Source organism: Lissotriton helveticus, chromosome 10, assembly GCF_964261635.1.
Source record: "Lissotriton helveticus chromosome 10, aLisHel1.1, whole genome shotgun sequence".
NCBI lineage: Eukaryota > Metazoa > Chordata > Amphibia > Caudata > Salamandridae > Lissotriton > Lissotriton helveticus.
This window is the reverse complement of record NC_136071.1, coordinates 747,974,680-747,996,209: the sequence shown is the minus strand read 5'-3', so window position 1 is coordinate 747,996,209 and position 21,530 is coordinate 747,974,680. Positions and strand designations below refer to the sequence as shown.

The 21,530-nt window shown below is 46.2% G+C and overlaps 1 protein-coding gene across 2 annotated transcripts in view; it reads left to right on the top strand.

Annotated features, from left to right (window-relative positions):
• Window positions 1-9,516, top strand: part of PITRM1 (pitrilysin metallopeptidase 1) — a 434,374-nt gene extending 424,858 nt beyond the window's left edge. For both annotated transcript variants that reach the window (XM_078663309.1, XM_078663308.1), the window contains one exon: window positions 8,990-9,516. In XM_078663309.1, the coding sequence (XP_078519435.1) occupies window positions 8,990-9,083 (94 nt within the window). In that variant the 3' untranslated portion in view covers window positions 9,084-9,516. The remainder of the gene's footprint in view (window positions 1-8,989) is intronic.
• Window positions 9,517-21,530: the final 12,014 nt, after the last annotated feature.

Here is a 21,530-nt window from a genome sequence, read left to right as displayed (position 1 = left end):
TCACCGAAGGGCAGATACGTGTAGCTATTAAGCACATGGCTCGCCGCAAGACCCCTGGCGCGGATGGTCTACCGATTGAATTTTACGCAGCCTACGCGGATGTGCTGATCCCACGGTTGCAGGCGGTTTACCGCGAGGCCTGGGACGCCGGGGCTTTACCCGCGACCACTCGCGAGGCCTTGGTGATACCCTTACTGAAGCGTGGCGGCAATGCCTGCTCTCGCCCGGCCTACCGCCCACTATCCATGCTCACGACGGACTACAAGATACTGAGCAATGTTCTCGCGACGCGGTTTCTGGCTCACATGCGCACCTTGGTGCACCCCGACCAGGCGGGCTTTATTCCCCAGCGCACCACCGCCACCTGTGTGCGCCGGCTGCTTCGGGTCATGGGGAGCAATGTTGAAGGCCTCCCTGATGCCGCTGTCCTGGCGATTGACATCGAGAAGGCCTTTGACAGCGTTGAATGGCCATACCTGCTCCGGGTGCTGGGGGCCTTTGGACTGGGTGAGCGGTTTGTGCAGTGGACTGCCTTGCTTTATGCCGCGGCCACTGCTCGAGTCAAGACAGGCGCTACCATCTCCGCCGCATACAGGGTTGGTCGGGGGACGCGACAGGGGTGCTCCTTGTCCCCTCTACTATTCGCGCTCGCTATAGAGCCTCTGGCAGCTCACGCCAGTATGGGCCGAGCTTACGGAGGTCTTACACTGAGAGGTGATACTCACTACATCTCCCTCTATGCGGACGACTGTCTGATGTTTTTAGCGGACACCGGCGACTCCCTGCGTGGGGCCGAACGTTTGCTCTTGGAGTTTGGCCACATTTTGGGACATACGAGTCAACTGGGGGAAGTCTTGTCTCTTCCCGCTGGCACCAAGGACGGATGACTCACAACCGGAGGGCGAACTGCGATGGGAGTATCATTGCCTCCCCTACCTAGGTACGCATGTCTATCATACTGCGCTGGCCCTCCTAGAGGGTAAACATTGACAGAGCGATCCGGAATCTGCGAGGCTCCATGGGATTCTGGCGGACACTCCCTCTGTCTGTCGCAGGGCGAGTGGCGCTACTGAAAATGGTAGCACTTCCCCGTTTATTGTATCTGTTCCGCACTTTACCAATATGGGTCCCGGCGTCGGTTTTTAGCAGGCTCCGCTCCCTACTTACCGGGTTCATCTGGGGATCGGGTAGACGGCGCGTTGCGCTGGCCACGTTGATGCGTCCCAGGGAGGATGGGGGACTTGCGGTCCTGGATTTTGAGTGGTATTAACTGGCGGCGCAGCTGCAGTGGCTTACCCAGGCAGTGGCCTTAGAGTACCGGGGCCCAGAGGGGGTGCAGGGCAGAATGTTCCCCAGACATATCATCTCTTTTATAATCCTGGGCCAGAAGCTGGACCTTACCCAGCTCACTCTGGAGGAACGAACGCTTCGTAGCTGTTGGCTTCGTTGCCATAGGCGCTCCGGTACCGCTCGCCCGTATGCCCCTGAGATTCCACTGGGGATGTGCACGACCTTCCCGCACGGAGGCGACTGGTCTGCGCTGGCAGCCTGGGAGGAGCTCGGTTTGCAAGTGCTCGGTGACCTTTACAAAGATGGTACGCTGCTCCCATTCCAAGAGTTGCGAGACGCTTACGACCTCCCAAGAGGTGACTACCTGTTGCACGCCGCGCTGGTGGCCAGTATTCGGAGACACTGGCAGGGGGGCTCTCCGAGCCACCGACATCCAAATGCTGCCAATATGTGGTCATGGCGGCTGGTACTTACAAGGCCGTCACCTGCCTCTACAGGAGGCTGTCGACTGAAACCCTACAGCCCATGGATGGACTGAGAGCCAAGTGGGAATGTGATGTTGGGGGACCGATTCCTGATTCGACATGGCTGCAGCTAGTGCGACGAGCATGGAAGAGCACTAGGAACGCCAGGTTCCAATTGATCCAATTCTTTACTCTACACCGTGCGTACCTAACACCAGTTAAGATTTCGCGCTATTTTGAGGGCGCATCGTCGCTCTGTCCTAGATGTGGGACGGCGGGAGCGGATTTCGCACACATGTTTTGGTCCTGTGGTGGACTGACTGGTTACTGGGAAGCGGTGATGGCCTGCCTGAATGCTGTCACGGACCGGCAGATAGTGGCGGATATGGGTGCTTGCTTATTGTTATGGTTCCCTCACACCCCCCCGTACTCGCGTTACTAGTAAGTTTTATGATTTGGGCCTGATTTTAGCCAAAAGAGAGATCACCATGCACTGGAAATCTAACCAGGGTCCCAGCTACTTGCGTTGGAGGGCCGCTCTGCTGAGATGGGCGAAGGCGGAGAGCGCATTGCGGCTGCAACAGGCCAGGCGCCTAGACAACGACAAGGCCTTAGAGGTAGCTAGAGCGTGGGAGGCCTTGGTGATAGCACTCCAGCTACCCGAGAGCGAACTGAGTGAGGATGAGGAGGCAGCGGCACCGTAGAAATGATATTTTAGTGGGTACCCCACTTCCAACGAAGCACACAATTACTACACGCACAACAGGGGTTCTGAGAGTTCGGTTCCCCCATTGACACAGACTACTTACCTTTTTCTTTTTATTCTTGACAGGGAGGTGACTTTCTGTTGGTTTAAAGTTCACTAATGGAGGACAAAGGCACACTGACGGGGGTGGGGCACAGGGCAGGAACTGTTTCGGGGTTAGTTATGTATAAAAGGCTTCATGTAAGTGAAATATTATCATCCTACACTGTCATTCATCGCTGCATTATTTTGCCGACTGTACCAATTTCTTGTCAAACATGATTGCCAATAAAAATTGTTTTTGCAAAAAAAGGGTAGGGCACTCCTTCTGGCCCTTACAGAACTCCTCCCTGGTTGGCCCCCCCCTCCACATGCCATTCGGCAGGGATTGGTAGGTTCTCCAGTGAGACCACATACCCGTCCGTGGACTCCAGGTCCACCACCTCAGGTGGCCTATCCATCTCACGGGGCGTGGATGCCGAGGCAGGCTTCTCCTGTCCCCGGATCGTTCCCTTCCTGGCAGCTGCCTGTGCCTTTGTTCCAGGCTCCAGCCCTGGCGAACTCCCCCTCTGGGTAGTCGCGGACCTTGTGCTGGCACAGGTCCAGTCAGGTGTACCCAGCATCTCAGAATGAGTCCGGTATTCCACCTCCTTCCAAGCATTGTGCTCCCTATCATTCCCCAACAGACAATCGACTGGCTCGGCAGGGCTTACGGCAACTCGAAGAGGACCTGCAACCCCTTCCCACTCAAATGGAACCTCGGCCACCGGGTAGTGACCTATTCTGCCGTCAGCCATCGCGGCGGTGTGAAGCACGTGTGGAATCACTTGCTCTGGAGACACCAGATGACTCCTTACCATAGTGGAGAAGTGTGGCTCAATGGTTAGAGCGGCAGACCCTGATGCAGAGGTCTAGCCCGGGACCAGGGTTCAATTCCCTGCCTCGGGGGTCTTGAGCTCAAAAATTCCACGGACCTGATAATTCTCGCCTCGGTGCCTATTCCAATCATGGAGTCCCACTCTGCAACTCTGGGCAATAGCTTGCTTAATCTCCACAACGCTAAGGATGCCTGGCCTCCACCTTGGGGGTGCCCAGGAGTGGACACCTCACAGGGAAAGCCAGGATGGGTTACACAGCGGTATTCGTACAAGCGCCTTGAGACCCTTGCGGGTGAGTAGTGCGCTATACAAGTATCAATTTACATTTACATAGTCATACTGGCACCTGTGTCCCTTAGAGCTTCCCCTCTTTGGCCATTGATGGTGACCCACTGCCCATACTTGGTAGTATTTGAGGGCACCTGGATCTTAGGAACCATCTCCCGATCTCCCAGGGACACTAAAGTGACTCCCGCCCACTCCCCCCCCCCCTTATCTAAGGGCAACTCCTCCCCGAGCACTACACTAGCTACTCCCGGGGCTTTTCCTCCAGTGGGAGGGGGTGGTCTCTTTGGGCACTTAGCGTCTCCTTTATAGGGCCCAACCCCACCACATTCATAGCAGCGGACAACCCTTGGCTGCTGACTATGGTCAGGATGAGGGTTTTTCGGCGGGTTGGCCCTAGGAATGAATCCTGATCCCTTTCCTTGGAAATTGTTTTGGGGGCCTTTATAGAACTCCCTCTTTTTATCTCCCCCTTCTTTCTTCTGGGGAGCGCCCTGACCAGCCCTTTGGGAATCCCCTCCAGTCCCCTTTGAGGACACCTGGGTACTAGCCCAGATGTCTGCCTCCTCAGCAAGCTTCCGGGGACTGGTTGGCTTGCTGTCCACCAGGTGTTGTCGCAGCTCTGGAAAACATTTCTCGAGTAGGTGCTCCTTTAGGATTAAATCATACAGCCCCTCGTAGTCCCCCACCTCGCTGCCTTGCACCCAACCCTCTAAGGCCTTTTTGGCATAATGTAGGAAATCCACTGTTGAATTGAAGAGGGACACTTCAATGTAGGTTGAAATAGGTTTAATGCTTAAGCAAGCAGGTACACAGCTGACAGGTAGTCAGTCAGCGTCAACTGAATAAAAGTAGAACACATTGAGGAAAGTGGAACACAGTACACGCAATTCTGAAGAATGTGGAATGTGCAAAGTTAAAGGTACATTACATATTACACAACATAACATCCACCCAGTTCTGTGTAGCCAGTTTGTGGCTGTTCCTGAATTTTTGTCGGTACTTCTCAGGAGTCAGCCCAAACTTTATCAGCTCCACTTTCATGGTGTGGTAGTTAGTCTGCTCCTCCTGCTCTAGGGCCAAAAGTGCATCCCTTCCTGCAGGAGGCATGTATTGATACAGGCCACCCCCCCAGTGTCTTTCCAATATCCCATGGGCTCTTAGCGAGACCTCATAGGCAGCCAACCATTTCGCAATATCATTCCCTGCACTGTAGCTGGCGACTACGTCTTTTGGCAAATAGGTTCTGGGTTCCCTGGCTATCTCTTTGGGTTCGCTACCACCAACAGGAGTACTAGGAGTCCCTATTTGCAGGGCCTTGAGGTCTAACTCCCTGAGACTCAACTCATGAGCCAGCCTCTTTTCCTCCCTCTCCTTCTCCAACCTAGCTAACTCCCACTTCAACTGCCTTTCCTCTCTTCTGTCAGCTATTTCGGCTTCGGTCAAGCTTCTTACAGAGACACTGCTGCCCTCCCTTGAAAGTGTCCTAGGACCTGTTAGTAGGTTCCCCCCTTCAGGTTGGTACAGTCCATCCACTCCGATGACAGTGTCCTGATCCCCCTCTTCCTCCTCCTTCCTCCCATCTGGATGAGCTGCCACCCATGCTCTCAAGCTGGTTTGGAGTTCCCCCTTTTTAGCACCACGCTTGAAAAACACCCCCCTACTTTGGCAGAATTCCCTAAGTTGGGCCGCAGTGTAGGTCTCCAACTCCTCCAATTCGAATTCCATTTTGCCAACAGTGTCTCTGACAGTCACTTAGAAGAAGTCAAGAAAGGCGATAATTAAAAGCTACCTCCACCCACCACCAGGAAAGCGTTTGGGAAAAAAACAAAACTTTTAATTAGGGAGTCCGCTAGGAGAAAACTCCAGGTGTAGGCATGTGGTGCACACCGTGTTACTACTAAGTGGATGCAAGCACAAGCTCTAATCCCACCGCTGAACACCAATATGTTGGACCTGGGGTTACCAGTCCACATAGGGTAGCCTGGCACAAAATGAATTACCAGAATAATGCTTTTCTATAAGGAAACTGACATGTACATTACCCTTGGGAACTCTGGGACGGCACAAACTAGAGATCACAGCTGTTCCGTAAACCTTTCCCCATTGACACTTTTGTAAACTGAATCAAACAGCTGTGCATCTAAACGAAAACAGGCAGGTTATAAATGTATCTCATATTGCCATATAGCTTGCTCTACTCCTGCAGGGGGCTGGTACGGATAACACCAGTATATTCTTATGCCTTCAGTAATCTACACAACGAGGTTCCCTGACTCCCGATTCAGCCCTATTACCCTGGCCTCCAGTGGCTGATGACTGAACAATTATCTGGAACTGTCTCTCCCTCCCAGATCACTCTCACTCTAGTAAGGCAGTCACTGGAATGTACAGTCCAGTACTTGGGGATTACCGTTCGTGATGTAGATTGTCTGATTTCCAACGCCTCAGGTCTGTGTCATTGCCTAGGCCCCCCCAGCTCACCACCAACTCAGGCCAAGACACGATTGTTTCCACGGCCACCACCTCCCAGAGTAGGTACCCAGCTTACTTTGTTTTCATTGAGGTATCAATCGAGCTCCAAACAGCGCTCGTTCTGTGTTCCTGATCAGGGCAAGGCTCCGCTGATGACTGGACTAACTTGCCTTCCGTTTCTCGCGAGGCAGAGTTCAAGCTTTCCTCACTCCACTGGCTCGTAGTGGCGTCTGGCAGAACCTCCGCAATCCTCCTCTCGCTGGCTCCACCCGCAACATGCTCCGCCTTCTCCCAGCCTCCTCCAGCGCCGGCCGGCTTCTTCCGATGTCGCGGCTGGCTTCACTGCTGTCCTCCGGCTGCGCTTGCCGGCCCCCGCTACCACACCACAGCAGCCGGACTCGGCATCAGGGGGAAGGGCACCTGGCTACTGGAACTGGCTGGAAGGTTCTAGAACTTACCTATGTTGTCCTATGGCTCAGAACCCTGAGGTAAAAATGTGGCAGTTACAAGCCACCATTTTGTGTGCCTATGTTTTCACCATGTTAAAAGAGCACCTAGGCCTCAAAAAGTTATAGGGAAGAAGGCACTCAGAACTCTAGGGACAACACCAAAAATTGTGGTTGACGCTAAAATAAAAGAAAAATTAGGAGGCAGAAAGGAGGGAAAAGAAAGAAAAAGAGGAGGGACCACCCAAAGGGCTGACAGGTCTAACAAAGACTTAGTTAGGGTGTGATTCCTCAACCCACCACCAGGAGGCTATGGCTTGGGTATCTGATTCAAAGGTAAGGAATATGCAGCTAGAAGTCTCTATCAGATGAACAAGTTACTTACCTTCGGTAGCGCATTATCTGGTAGACACTCTCTCTAGCTGCAGATTCCTTACAGCCCCACCCATGCCTCCCCGCTATGCGTACTAATATTGTAGGACTAGGTTTGCTCCCCTTTCAGGGCCCTTTTTTTGCACAAGACTACGTCAGTCACGTCATGGCTCTGCACTTCTGGCGTGGAAAAAACTAAAAGTACTGACGTCTGCTTGTCTGGGTGGCACCTATATAGGCACTGTGACATCATAACTGGCGCTGCCAAGGATGTCACGCAGAGCCGAATGGAGCCACCCGACGTTGCGCGCTAAGGAGTATTGGTCAGCAAAAGTTCCAGGATCTGGCCTCATGCCTGGGAACTGCAAATGTAAGGAATCTGCAGCTAGATAGTCTCTCCCAGATAATGCGTTACCGAAGGTAAGTAACTTGTTCTTTGCTTCCTGTTCACCATATCAGACCCCTTCTATGGTTAAATACTTCCTGTTCTTTAACCATCCTGTCTTGATACAATATCAACTCTTGCATCTTTGTTGCAAAATAAAAAAATACATGTCAGTTAGAGAAGGATGTTTTGCTGAAATGTACACCCACAGTATATTGCCCACTGCCTCCTTTCTTAGTAACCCACCCAAAATCCTTTTTGGTTAATTGCATCATGGTTCCACCAGTCATCTAATCACCCACACACCAGATGTAACTCCTTGTCCTGTGCAGCATTGTTCATCCTCTGTTCCTTACCAGTGCTTTTTCTGCACCGACCTGCATAGCTACAACCCACTAATTAATTCCACCTTGTCCTCCGACAATGAAACTCAGTTCCACAGTTCTCTCCGGCTTAATATTCCTTTGTAAAAATGTCTCTTTGTGGTTTGACACCCACAAAGTCGGGTGGCACCATTCGGCTCCTTGTGACATACTTGGCTTTGTCCCGTCAGTTATGACGTCAAGGTGCCTATATAGGTGCCACTCAGGCACACGACCGTCAGAAGTGCAGAGCCATGAAGTAACTGACGTAGTCGTGTGCAAAACTAGGGCCCTGAAAGGTGAGTAACTCTAGCCCTACAATATTAGTCCACATAGCGGGAAGGCATGGGTGGGTCTGTAAGGAAACTGCAGATAGATAGTCTCTAGCAGATCATGGCTATTCTGAGCATATCCAAACCACGCTTGAGCACTGAAATAGTTCCATGATAGGAATTGGTGTTCACTTGTGCTTCCTTGACCTGAGTGTGTGGCTGCCTCTCGACTTTGCCCCCTCTAAAGTGCCTTTGGAAGGGGACATGGATGGTCTTGTCGGGGACTTGCCCTATCATAGAACAGATTCACAGATTGCTACCACCCATAGTGGTCTTTGGCCCCTTCCAAAGGTAGGTCAGGTGGTCTTAAAATGACATTGAAGTCTATCTGATGCTGTGCAGTCAGTATATATGCGGGAGCACTTGCTCCCAGAAGATTCTTATAATGGTTGTTGACATCTTTCACTGAATCCAGCATCACCAGACCTTAAGGATCCCACTCACCTGCTGGGGTCCACCTGCATGGGTACGCCTGTGCTTTGTGTCTTTTCTGCACTGTAAACAGATCTGAAATGTTGGTCGACCAGGAAAGCTAAATCTATTAAGACCCATTTTCTGTGGTGAAAACAAAGTGAAATGTGATTTGGTCTGACAAATCAGTGGGTTTTTGGAGGGGAAAAAACAACCTGAGATGAAAAAAATAAATGTTCTGTCATTATAGTTATAGGAGTATTGATAAACCTGATCTCAATTGACAAGTAATCTAAGATATGATAACCGTGAGTATGCGTTAGAGCCTTAATGCATTTTACATATTCAAGCTAGTGACAAAAATACATTTAGACATTGCCTACTGCAATTGTTTACAATTTCTCAACATGAATCTAATTTTTGGAACTGCTCATTTGCACAAGTATAGTGTGCAGCAGTTGGCTGGAATATGATGAGTAATATAATGATGGCTATACAGAAGGTATGTGTTTTTTGTGACCAAATGAAGTGTTCTGTCTTTTAGGTACCTGTCAACTGGGCAGTGCACACATGCAGCAGCCATACTGGGTCCGGAAAATGCTGGCATTGCAAAGGATCCAAGCTGGATTATAAGATAATTTACTCATTAAACTTTCCTTGAACATGTACCCAGTATTGCATAGCCTTAAAACTGAGAGGTGCTGGCATTTCTGAAATGTGAAGAGAGGAAATAAGCATGTTATTCCCAGTGATTTTAATAGCCTTAACTACCTTTGTTTGTTACAGGTCGCTTAGAATATATAGATATATTTAAACTTCAAAAATACAGTTGTGTGTAATGTTCAATCTGCCTGTGCACATTTGTTGAAGAAGTAACTTCTTTTTGTAAAGTCACAAAGAAAATAATTATATTTTCAGTTTTTGTCATAGGTGAGTCAATAACGTAGTCATTGTAATAATGTAATGGTCTTTTATAAGACTATGTATCATTGACAGTTAGAGAAAATCTATTGCAGCACTAAAAACTAAATATTAAGCTAAGTTTATAAAATAAAATATTTTTTATAGAAATCATTAGTTGTGCTTTCTTCAGAATATTTAACATTTTGTTTCATTGGCAAATGAGTAATAATTGATTTGTTTCTTTGGCTGAACTTAATCTCGGATATTTTAGCAAACCATGGGAATAGGACACCCAACTATAAATTTTCTAGCTTTGCGACTGAATGTTCGGATTCTATTAGGGACACTGAGGCGAGGATTATACTTTGATCTTTATTTTCTTCAAACTGCTATCTCAAACATTACAATAATATCACAAAACACTTCAGAACCCAAAAATCATTGACAAAAAAACTGCAAAACAATGGCACAAATCCATTGATTGCAATGAAGCAAAACAATAACTTTGGACAGTGGTCCAATTCAGCCTCTTTTAATTGTTTTGCAACAAGGCCCCTTTTCTTTTGCCTAAAAGTTGTTTCATAGAGTTCATGTACTAGAACATCTCGTGCTTCTAGCACTGAGTTGCAGAATGGGTCTAGCATTATTCACAAATGTCTGATGAGTGTTTTTGAGTTTGTGTTCCATCACTCAGTTTTCTGTTCAAATCCTAAGAAAAAATAAAGAACACACAGCTATACCACAACAGATTGTAAACTCTTCCCTAAGTACTTGTAGCTCATCATTCGAATTCAGAAAAGCATTTTTTCTGATAGACTCCTAACCAAAATTTCTCACCTTTTGAATAGATACCAAAGCAATGCCAATTTGGAAATGGGTCTGCGAAAGGACTCAAACCAAAAAGTCCTCTAGGACCAAGCAGGCAAAATGCCCCTCTCAGCGCATCTAGCTATCCAAGTGGTAGTGCCTTATGAATGAATGTATGAAAGACCATCTACGTAGCTGCAGGCAAGGAACTCCAGTAAGGTTATATTCTAATCGACGTGGAAGGCATCACATCTTCAAGCACAAAGGATGCTCATGTCCGCTCATTAGCCAGCCAGGTATTTAGAAAGACCATGGCAGAAGCCGTAGCCCATATTCGCAGGCCGGCAATGCATGTATTCCTTTAACTTCATGAGTGGATGTTAAAGTCAGGCTTGTCAAAGTTGCAGACAGACATCTTCCAATTTCTTCCCTGGGATTTTCCATCAGAAGTCCAAAATGTCAACCTTGGCCAGTGCAGAGGGTTTCATTTATAGCAGCCATTCTCCCCACGTGGAGTTCAAAGCTTTACTACCTCTGCAGTGAGTGTGAGACATTAAGGGAAAGACCTTTATGTTTGACCTCCGGTCTGTGTTCCAGCCTACACGGTTTTGAGACACATTCGGAGTCTCATCTCAAGTAATCCTGACTGTGCTTTATGCCTGTTGGCATATGAAGGTGGAAGTTAAATTCCTGAGGCTGCAATGGGCTCAGCAGCATCTCTTTACATGTTCTGATGGATAGAACGACGGCCATGTGATGCTTCAACATACAGGGCAGTATATGGGTCATTTGTAATGTGCCAGGAAGCACTGAGACTGTGACTCCAGTTGTACCTTGGGGGCTTATCCTTGACTGTCTTTGACTGTCAACCACCTTGTAAGATTCCTGATCACCAGCGTGAATGAGCTTAGTAGATATGGTCTTAGCCAACCACAAGTGGTATCTGCATACAGATGTTCGCTCAATATATCTTCAATAAGTGTGATGTGTCTTGGGTAGATCTTTATGCTACCACCAAGAAGGCCTCTTGCCGAGAATTTTGCGCTCTAGAGTTTCCTCCTCAGGGCTCCATCGGAAACATGCTTTGCCTTCCATGGGACTCTGGTCTCCTTTACGTGTGCCCACTTCTACTGCTGCTTCTCCAAGATCTGAAAAAGATGAAGAGGGACTGGGCTCAGCTCATCCTAATAGCTTCATAATGGTCTTCGAGAGTCTGGTACTCTGACTTGCTTTGAATGCTCTTGGCTTCACCTACCTTTTTCAGAATGACCTGCTGTGTCTGCACCAGGACTTCCAAACCTACACCTCCAGGCCCGGAAATTGAGCAAAACTAGCTTGCCCCCCCCAACTCCACATTGTCATTCTATGCTGGCAGCTTGGTACATTTTGTTGTCTGGTGCTAGGACTGTCTGAACTATCCGCTTCAGAAGAAGCTTTCTGATATTCTTCTGTTTAATCTGTCTTTGGCCAGCCAAAGCTTTGCTATGGGAACTGTTATGCGTCCTTTAAACATTTGTGTTTGCCTGATCAGCCGTATGTTCAAATTAACGGTAGTACATTTGGCAGGAAGCACGATCTAATAAAAAAAAAAGAGTATTTTCTGTAATTTGGTGTGAATCTGTTCAGTAGTTTTGGAGTTATTAAAAAAAGGATTTAAGAATAGCTAGAACCAGATGCACTGAGTTGGATCCGCAAATCCTCATGCCCACATCAATGCTGTGATTGGTTGCTACCACTTCAATCAGGAAGTGGTGGCAGCCATCTTGGGACTCAGCAGAGTCCCAAGGGAAAAAAAGGCAACAAAAAAAAAACACAAGAGGGCAGGGTAGGTCTTTTTCCCCACGCATTTGCGGAGGACCTGGAGCAGAATCTTTTTTTTTTTTAAAGCACTGTCCCCAGCACTTGTTGTCTTAATCCCCCTCCCCCCGGGTGGGCCATGTTCCGGGTGGAATACTTCATTATAATATGCAGGAGTGGGTGCACGCAGCCTCCCTCCCTCCCCAGGCGGCTTTCATCCCCGGGGCACCATTCCCTGGGGCCCAGCTGTCATAACAAACGGGGAAGTGGCCTCTCTCCCTGGTTCATTAAGGACCTGTAGAACCAATCCCCGAGGACCAGCTCAGGCTATGTCCCAGAGAGCCCACCCCTGGGACATAATGGTTTCCCTGCTTGTGCCACCTGTGTTTGCTGTCGCTTGGCGGGAGCAAATTCAAAATTCCCACCAAGCAGGAGCAAACACCAAGTCCTCTCCCAGCACAAATTATAGTTAACTTAGGGCACAAGTGATAGTTTCTTGAGAGAACTAGAACTGATATGGTTTCATGTGTGTAAAATCAGACCTAACTATAATGTCCTTGTAACCTTTGAAAAAACAAAACGCCAGAATGGAGTTGCTGATGTCAGAGCTTTGAAAAAGCAAAACTCCATAATGGAGTTTTGCTTTTTCTAAGCTCGGACATCAGCATTGTGGAAACAAACATCCCTGTGCATGAAATGAGTGAAAGTGGATTCAAAAGAGTGAAAAGTGGATTTGGACAAGGGGTTATGGATATTTTTTGTGTGTTGATTCTGCCTATTGTTGTTGCCTTGAAAGATGCAAATATTAGGAAGTTGTCTGCAATAGTTGCAACGATTGTAAGACTTTACAACACATGCCATTACCCCGCATGCCGTAGTACGCAAATCTTTACCCCGACTTGCTGTTGGGGGGGTGGGGGGGGGAGGTGCTCTGGAAGTTTGAATAGTTAAATTTACTATTCCAACTCCAGTGTGTGCAACAGTGGGGAAGGTGTTGGAGCTAATCCAACACCTTCTAACCCCTGCTACACACCTTTCGCTTTGCAACGGCATGCAGGGTAATGGCATGCATTGTAACGCTTGCGGTGAAACAGGTGTTTTCCAGTTACAACTAATACTTCTGGTGCATGAAAAAAAAATATTCAGAAATTATTGCTTTGTGTGATATGGTTTTCCAAAATATATTGGCTTTGGGTAGTCTTCTTACAAATGAGGATGGTGTGTGCTGTGTGTCAAAAATCAGACCATGTTGTGCTTTTTCTGCTGGCAATAGGAGACTTAACAAGTCAACAATGTCAACAAAACATTACAAATATATATAGAAGGGAGGTTAGCCCCACTAGAGGGAATTACGAGCTGTAATTCTCTACCTACCCTGGTAGTGAGCCCACCTATCAACATAGTTGATACAGCGAGGAGGGGAAAAAGAGATACCCTGGAGGGGGCAGAGGGTGCGTCCACCGTAAGACCTATAGCTAATGGTGAGGCACAAGACAAGAATAGGTGTAACACAAATGGGCCTAGTGGCCCCGGAATGGGGGCTATTTCTTGCCAGCCCCTCAGTAGAGAAGGATCATCTAGGTCCTATAGGGAAAGGGGGCTGGAGAGAAGGGATCATCATATTCCGAACCTCCCAACAATAGACCTTCCACCTGAATCTACCCCATCTGTAGTGGTACTGGGGAATGTACCTCCGCTCACAACCGGGGTTAAAGAAGATTTTGCACAACTAAAGAACAAACTCACTAATTGGTTCTCACACAATACCACCATGGGCCATTGTGTAACTAAACATATCTTAATGGCACGTAGGGTCAACTGGATAGGGAACTCACGTAAAACGGACAGTAGAGATTGTGTTATTGTACATTTTGATAACCCTTTATCTGCCGGGCGTATTCTATCCAGGTATTTTAGTCTCACACCATTAACTTGCTCCGTCATCAAGGCTCTACCATTGGGTTACTTTTATAACTCAGTTCGCCACCCCACCCGTTGGAGGGTCTAAGTGGTACAATGAGTCCTGTGGTTGCGCCTTTCGCAATCTATCCACAGCAATAAAAAGTGGAGCCCCTGAGCTAGTCAGAGAAGCAAGAATAAAGTATAAAATGGTTCGAAACAAGGCCAGGAAAGAATACGATGAGTAAAGATGGGTAGGTCTAACCAAAGCCTCCGAAGGTAAGAACTGGACTAAATATTGGGAAATAGTTGAATGGGACAATCACTCGACTAGTAAAATACCAAATAATAATGTCCCCCCTGAACTCTGGGTTCAGCATTTTAAAGGCCAATTTATTTATTTGTCCACTATTATCATCAAGTACCCAGAGCTCGAGGGAGAGCCTGCCCTATTTTTTTTCAAAAATGAGATTGATGGAGCCCTAGATAAATTGCCTGCGGGAAGGGCCCAGGGACCAGATTGCATCCCAGCTGACCTTTATAAACAGGATAGAAAAACCTGGATTGGGTACATTTTTATTATTGTAAATGCTATTGCCAAAGGTGCACCAATACCAGATACCTGGTGAGGGGCCGGAATCATACCCATTTACAAAAAAAGTGACCGCGCTCGCCCCAGTAATTATAGGCCGATAAGCCTAATTGACACGCTACAGAAACTAACTGCGAGACTTGTACTAGGTAGAATCAATGAGTGGATCACAGAGCAGAATGTTTTATCTACCTACCAAACAGGCTTTTGACCCCACGTAAGCACAATAGATCAGGTATTTCGATTTCTGATGATATATTGGTCCACAGTAATATTAGCAGGGGGGACTTTATACACTGCATTTGTTGATTTAAAATCAGCATTTGATTTAGTACCTCGCTCTAAACTGTGGGATTCATTAAAGGAGGCTGGGATGCCCCCACAAATCCTCGCTTTTATCATTAAATTACACGAGGCAAATTACTCCAAAGTGAGATGGGGCCAGCAGGGCGAACTGACTGAGGCGTTCCCAGTTACCAAAGGAGTGCGCCTGGGGTGGGTTCTCGCTCCCACCCTTTTCTCACTCTTTATAAATAGGGTTATTGCCTACTACTCTAATTATCCAACAGATGCCCCATCCCTTGCAGGAACAAGGGTTCCATTGTTAATGTTTGCGGACGACACTCTGATTTTATCAAAAACCCAGTCAGGTCTGCAACGAGCCCTTGATCTATTTGTTGTTTTCTGCAAGGACCACGAGTTGGCAGTAAATGTCGATAAAAGTAAGTACATGGTACTGCACAGACATAAACTGGTCAAAGGCAAGGTCATAATGGATAATGTACCCCTAGAGCAAACCAACCTATTTACTTATCTAGGGGTAACCATGAGTAGGAAGATGAACTGGGCATCTCAAATAGAGCTTTTAGTCCTTAGACATAACCAGCTATCGGGAGCTCTATTGAAGGAACATAGGATATCTTTCACTAAACCTACAGGGCCAGCCATAGCTATTTACAACGGGAAAATAAGATAGTCTATGGTGCCGAGCTCTGGGGGTCTGAAAATCTAACTCCCCTTGTTCTAGCTCAAAATAGGTTTTTAAGATCTCTGACTGCCCTACCTCAATCTACCCCCAACAAGCCTTTGTTATTAGATCTAGGCTGCACCTCCATTGATGAGGTTGCAGGCTTTAGACCCCTGGCATATTGGAGGAGATTGTGGACCACTGCGGAATTGGCACCTTATGCCAATGCAATGTTGCATGTAAGAAATTGAGATTCGGCTTCCAAAATTAAATGGTTCCAGAAGATCAAGTCTAATCTGATTGAAATGGGCCTCAGTCATTTGTGGGTCGACCCAGTAGGGAATTCGTTCCCCAGCAAAATACATTATAAAGAGCTTTACTAGGATATGATAACAAAGAAGAACCTGTCAAAGACGAGTAGCTCGTCACTCACAGGTATCTTCTACGACCACAAATTTATAACCAAAGCAGAACCATATTGGAATGTGATTACTAGAACGAGTGATAGAAAACTTTATCACCAATTCCGTGTGGGCACCCTTCCAATAAGATCATTTGCAGCTAAATGGGACAGGATTTTAACGACTGATTGCCCCTTTTGCTGCAATAGGGAAGAGTCAATAACGCACCTGCTTTTTGAGTGCCCGGTGTATCAGGATCCTCGTCGCAGGTGGCTTAAACCAATGTGTAATAATCTTGGCACGAGATCCTGTAGGACAGCCATGCGCATCTTAGTAACGAATACCCGTCCAGATATAGTTACTGCGATAGCAAAATTTCTGAATTGGGCATGGGTTCTGAGGGGAAAAAAAAATTATGATGGCTGTGGAGGATTCAGACAGATCTTGATAAAGGTACCAAATAGTTCATAACAGATACCAGAATGTATTGATTTTAGCTCAGAATTTTTTTGTCAGAATTCGATAATGATTAGTTTTACATTTTGTACGGTTATAGCATGTATTGCTATTTTTAAAGGCTATTTTATTTCTTATTTTTATTGACACTTTTATGTATTTTATGTATGTTATGAGTCTTTTATGATTATAAATTATCGAATAAAGACTAATGATGATGATGATGATGAACTTCGTTTGCCATAGGGAGTTGTCAGAGCGGGGTTATAGGGCACGCCAACTAGGAGGATGGTCAAATATACAAGTTCCTCGCCAACAGCTGACCAATGCAGTTCATTTTGCACGTGAAGAAGAGGGAAAGTTACTTAATCAAACATTTGAGCTAGAAAATAGATTCTCAGCTCTATCTGGGTTGGAGAATTGTGATTGACTGCAGGTTCCTGTAGCTCCTGGCCCCTTACCAGGCAGCCTCCCCCAGACTTTAAAGGAAGCCGCCCTGAAGCTTGTAGATGTGAGGCCCAACAATTTCCTATCCTGGAATATTGCTGGTTTGGCCAATAAATTCCAAGATCCTTAATGGGTACGTTATGTGAAACAATACACCGTAATTAGCCTACCTAAAACATGGTCAGTGGATTGTAATCTTTTTTTAGAAGGCTACAAAGCATTCTTTGTTCCGGCCACTCCTTCGGTGAGTGGCAGGCCAAGGGGTGGCTTGGTTACTTACATTTCCGTGGCTGTGGATTGCAAATTGATGGTGATTTCAACCCCATATCGGGGAATTCTGCCACTGTCAGCAACTAGGGGGGACACTAGATGGGGAATTCTTAACTTTTATAAATCTCTGGCCTGTACGCTAGAGGAATGCAATATTACCAACTTGGGAGGATTTATAAAAAAAAATCTATGGGTCCAGGTTCTTATAACTTCCTGGTTTCCGGTGATTTTAATATTCAGAGTTAGACTGCCCCCGTATGTCGGGTTTCCATTTTTAACACCACCCCCAAGGGGAATTGCTGAATAACATGCTGAATGATCTTGATATGGTGGGTACAATGTCCTTAACTGACCCATTTACCAAGTTCCCTATACCAACATTTAAAGGAAACGGAAGAGGAACCTTTATTGATTTTATCTTAATCTCCGCGTCGCTACAATCCTTTTTTAATGGTTTTAACATTTTAGATAGTGAATTCAGTGACCATAATCCTGTATCAGTTAATGTGTCGGGCCCTTTAGCGGTAAAACCATGTAGGGCCCCCTCCAGTGGCACGCTGAAACCGACAGATGGTAAACGTAGATTAAAGAGGTCCCAAGTATTGCCTGATATTTTTTATAATAAGGTGAAGTTATCTTGTGCCCATGAACTGGAACAATGTAAACCTGAGAGGTCTACCCCAAACTAAATCCTTGGCGCCTATGAAGTATTAGCAACAAAAGTAGGGGAATTGTTGTGTGTGCTGGGTGGTGGCATTGCCGCACATGGCCTCAGATGGTTTGACTCCTACTGCTCCAAATCAGCCAAGCGGCTGAGGGAAGCTCTTGCGGCCAAACCAAGAATTCACTCTGAGGTCCGAGCATGCAGAACAGATTATAAGTTAGCCTTGGCCAAACGTAGGGGAACCTTGAAGGAAGAAGCATGGAAAGAGCTGATTGACTTAGCACATTGAGGAATAGCTCAAGGTTCTGGAGCGTTGTGAATGGGCCCCTGTTTTATAACGATGGTGGGGATGGCATGGTGGCCCACATCACAGAGGAGGAGTGGGAACTTCATTTTAAAACTATGTTTGACTGCCCGCTCGAGCTCAACCGTAGTGAGCCCAGGAACAGGAAGGACGCTGTGATTAGCTTCAGCATGAGTGAGATTATGGAAGGGATTCTAGGGCTAACTATCAACAAAGCTCCTGGCCCAGACGGGATCCCCCCTGACTTATTTAGGTCAGATCCCTCGTTCTGTGCCCCGATTCTAGAGTCCCTATTTAATGCTGCGGCTAAGAACGGGTATCCCCAGTCCTGGGCTTATTCTGCTATAGTTCCAGTCTTTAAAAAGGGAAATAGAAATAGCACTCATTGCTACAGACCTATATCGCTTATCGACTGTGGTCAAAGTGGTGGGTCGGGTCCTCTTAAAAAGACTAACTGCATGGGCAGATGAGAATACGATTTTGTCGGATGCCCAATACATCTTCCTGTCGGGGGGGGTTCCACCGTTGCCCAATGTCTCAATTTATACATGGTATTGAGTAAATACACTGTTGCGCATTCTGGCACCATCCACCATGCTTTCATGGATCTGTCATCCGCTTTTGACTGCGTCAACAGGCTCAAGCTGTGGCAGTCCACGGGGGCAATGGGGGTGGAAGACCGTATTGTCAACTTTCTCGAGGACCTGCACTCATTGACCAAAGCTAACGTTAGGTACTCTCAGGATTTACAGGTCACTAAGGACATTGAGATCAAGAAAGGAGTCCGGCAGGGCTGCATTCTGGCGCCATTTTTATTTAATTTTTATATTAATGAGTTAGAAAGCGTGTTGCTGGCAACCGGGGACGATTTCCCCTATGTAGGAAGGCAGGGTATTCCTGTTCTGCTTTACGCAGATGACGCCGTTCTAATATCGAAAACTTAATTAGGTGTACAAAGCCTTTTAACTGCTTTCTTGGGATTTATGACAGATCGGGACTTAACCATTAACAACTCGAAGTCCTATGTCCTGAAAGTAGGAAAGCAAACTAAAAGGAATTTTCAGTTTAGATCAGGTAACAATAAAATTCCACGCACAAGTGTTTTCTCTTATCTAGGGGTCTTACCTGATGATCAATTAAAATGGGACCCCTTGATCCAGAGGAAAAAAAGGGATTTGACATGAGTTAATGCAGCAATTTTTAACTTCCCTTCTAAAGTGAGGAAGAAGCAGACAGGAGCCATGTTACAAGTTTATCAAGCTAAAAGTTTAGCGATAGCAATCTTTGGTAGTGAGATCTGGGGGCACTCTGCAACAAAATCACTCCAGGTTGTGGAAAACGGGTTTTAAAAACAAATTATTGTGCGTCCCAAAAGGAACCTCGAACATGGCAGTCCATGAGGAACTGGGGGTTTCTTATCTGAGTGACACTCTAGCTCTGCTCCCCCTGATCTTCTGGTTAAAGTGATGGCTAAACTATGATTTAATTCTTACCAAAGGGATTTTAAAAGAATGCCTGTCCCTTGACAAAATGGCTCGTATCCCCTGGCTTAATTATATTAAAAGAGGGTTTGAACAGATTGGGCGGGGCGTTCTAGTCTCTAACCCAGATATTATTGCAAAACGGGATTTGGAATCAATAAAGATAGTTTTCTTGAACCAAAGGCGACTGGATCGGGAGGCAGAAGAGGCACAGAAACAGAGTGTCTGGTCATACCTCCCCCTAATTACAACGCTTTTGCCTGAACCACATGAGAAATTTCTCTTAATAAGGTTCTGGATGAATCTTTTTCACTTAGTGTTGGCTAGACCCAAGGGGACCTCAAGAGGTCAAGTGCTAGCTCCCTCTGACTGCGATGGAAAGTCTCCACAGGATTTGCTGCACTTCATGTTTTTATGTAGCCTCTATGCAGTCCCTAGAAGATAATATTTAGTTCCTATTTTAAAGAAATTTAATTTTAATCAAGTCGGACCAGCACTTATGTATCTACAAATGTTGGAGGTTGACTGTATCTTTTTTATAGTAGATTTCTTAAAAGCATCTTTGAGATCTAAGCACTTTATGGACGTTTAGCATACTTACTTAGACTCCCTTACAGATTATTCACTTGTGCAGACACGGAGAAAGTTCCTTTTTTTATATTATGTCAATAACTATCTGTTTTTAAGTATGTATTTGTGTGACTTTTATGGTTTTGTAAATGAAAACCCAATAAAGTTTATTGACTGACTGACTGAAATATAACTCCTAATGTCTCACATGAAGCAAAGGCTCTTGAAGAGATTGGTGCATGGTTTGGTAAGATATGAGATGGATTTTCAAAGCTTCATGAATGGTTTGGTGGTATTGATGGAGATGTGGGAGAAAGCACTAATGCCACTAATAAATCATTGTGTGTGTAATAGGTTTTAGTATTTATTCTTAGAGTTTTTAGAGTAATATGTTGTAGAAAAGAGTTAAATTATGGGTGTAGCAAATAAGAAATGACAACTTGTAACAAAATGAATTAATATGAGATGGAAGACATTAAAGCCAAGATCTTTTAGTTGGGAATTGGAGAATTCAAGACGAATGAAAGAGTGAATTATGAAAGTGTTTGTAGCGGGGTTCTGTAATGATGATTATCATTAGAGGGGAAGATGTGGAAGAAAATTTCACATCTAATAATTCAGGGCATTTAATTTACATAAGACTCATAAATGTAATGTGTGTACTGTGTTCAGTATAGCAAAGTGTCTAATCTAGTTTTAAATTCACTTTCAATTGCATGTGATATGCTAAGCTAAACACTGACATTTTGTCTTTTTTCTCTGCCTGCACATTTAGGAGCCTCAAATGTGACCTTCAGTATTTAATTAATTGTACAATATTCGGTTAACTTTTACGGTTTTGCTTGCACTGTATCATCTAAAAAACTGACTACTGAATATAGTTTGGGTCATACATAACAGCAACATGAACCCTTTCAGTCTTGTGTTATCTTTGAATATAATTCAAGTATCTGAAAGAGAGAAAGAGACACGTTAGTGATAGATTCCTTAACATAGAATATCCCCAGGCGTCAGACTGGATCTGGAAAGTTTTAGTCAGCAGTACCCCTGCACGTCGGTAGGCGTTGTCCTATGGCTCAACATACATCGTTGGCATCGTAGTCGCCGAGATGACGTCGCTGGAGCTACTTAGACGTGCCCATGCGCGCTGATGTCAGTTCTTTCTTTTTCCGCGCCTTCAAGCGCAGACCCGGAGAGAGCGGTACCCATCAAGCGCAGACCCGGAGAGAGCGGTACCCACAGTAATTTTTTGACTGAGTTTTTTGGGGACTCTGTTTTTTGAGTACTTACTCTCAAGGTGCATAGGGATGCCCAGTTTTAAGTCTTGCGCGTCCTGTCCTCGCACGATGTCGGTGAAGGACCCGCACTGCGAGTGTCTCTGCTGCCTGGGGCGCGACTGCAACCCCAAGTGTTGACCCCACTGTCGGGCCATGGCTCCGAAAACTTTGCGGGAGTGGTCCCGAAAGTGACTAGAGGCCCGGGAGTCGGCTCCGCGCCGTTCCAGGTCTCGGTCCCATGGGAGGTCGA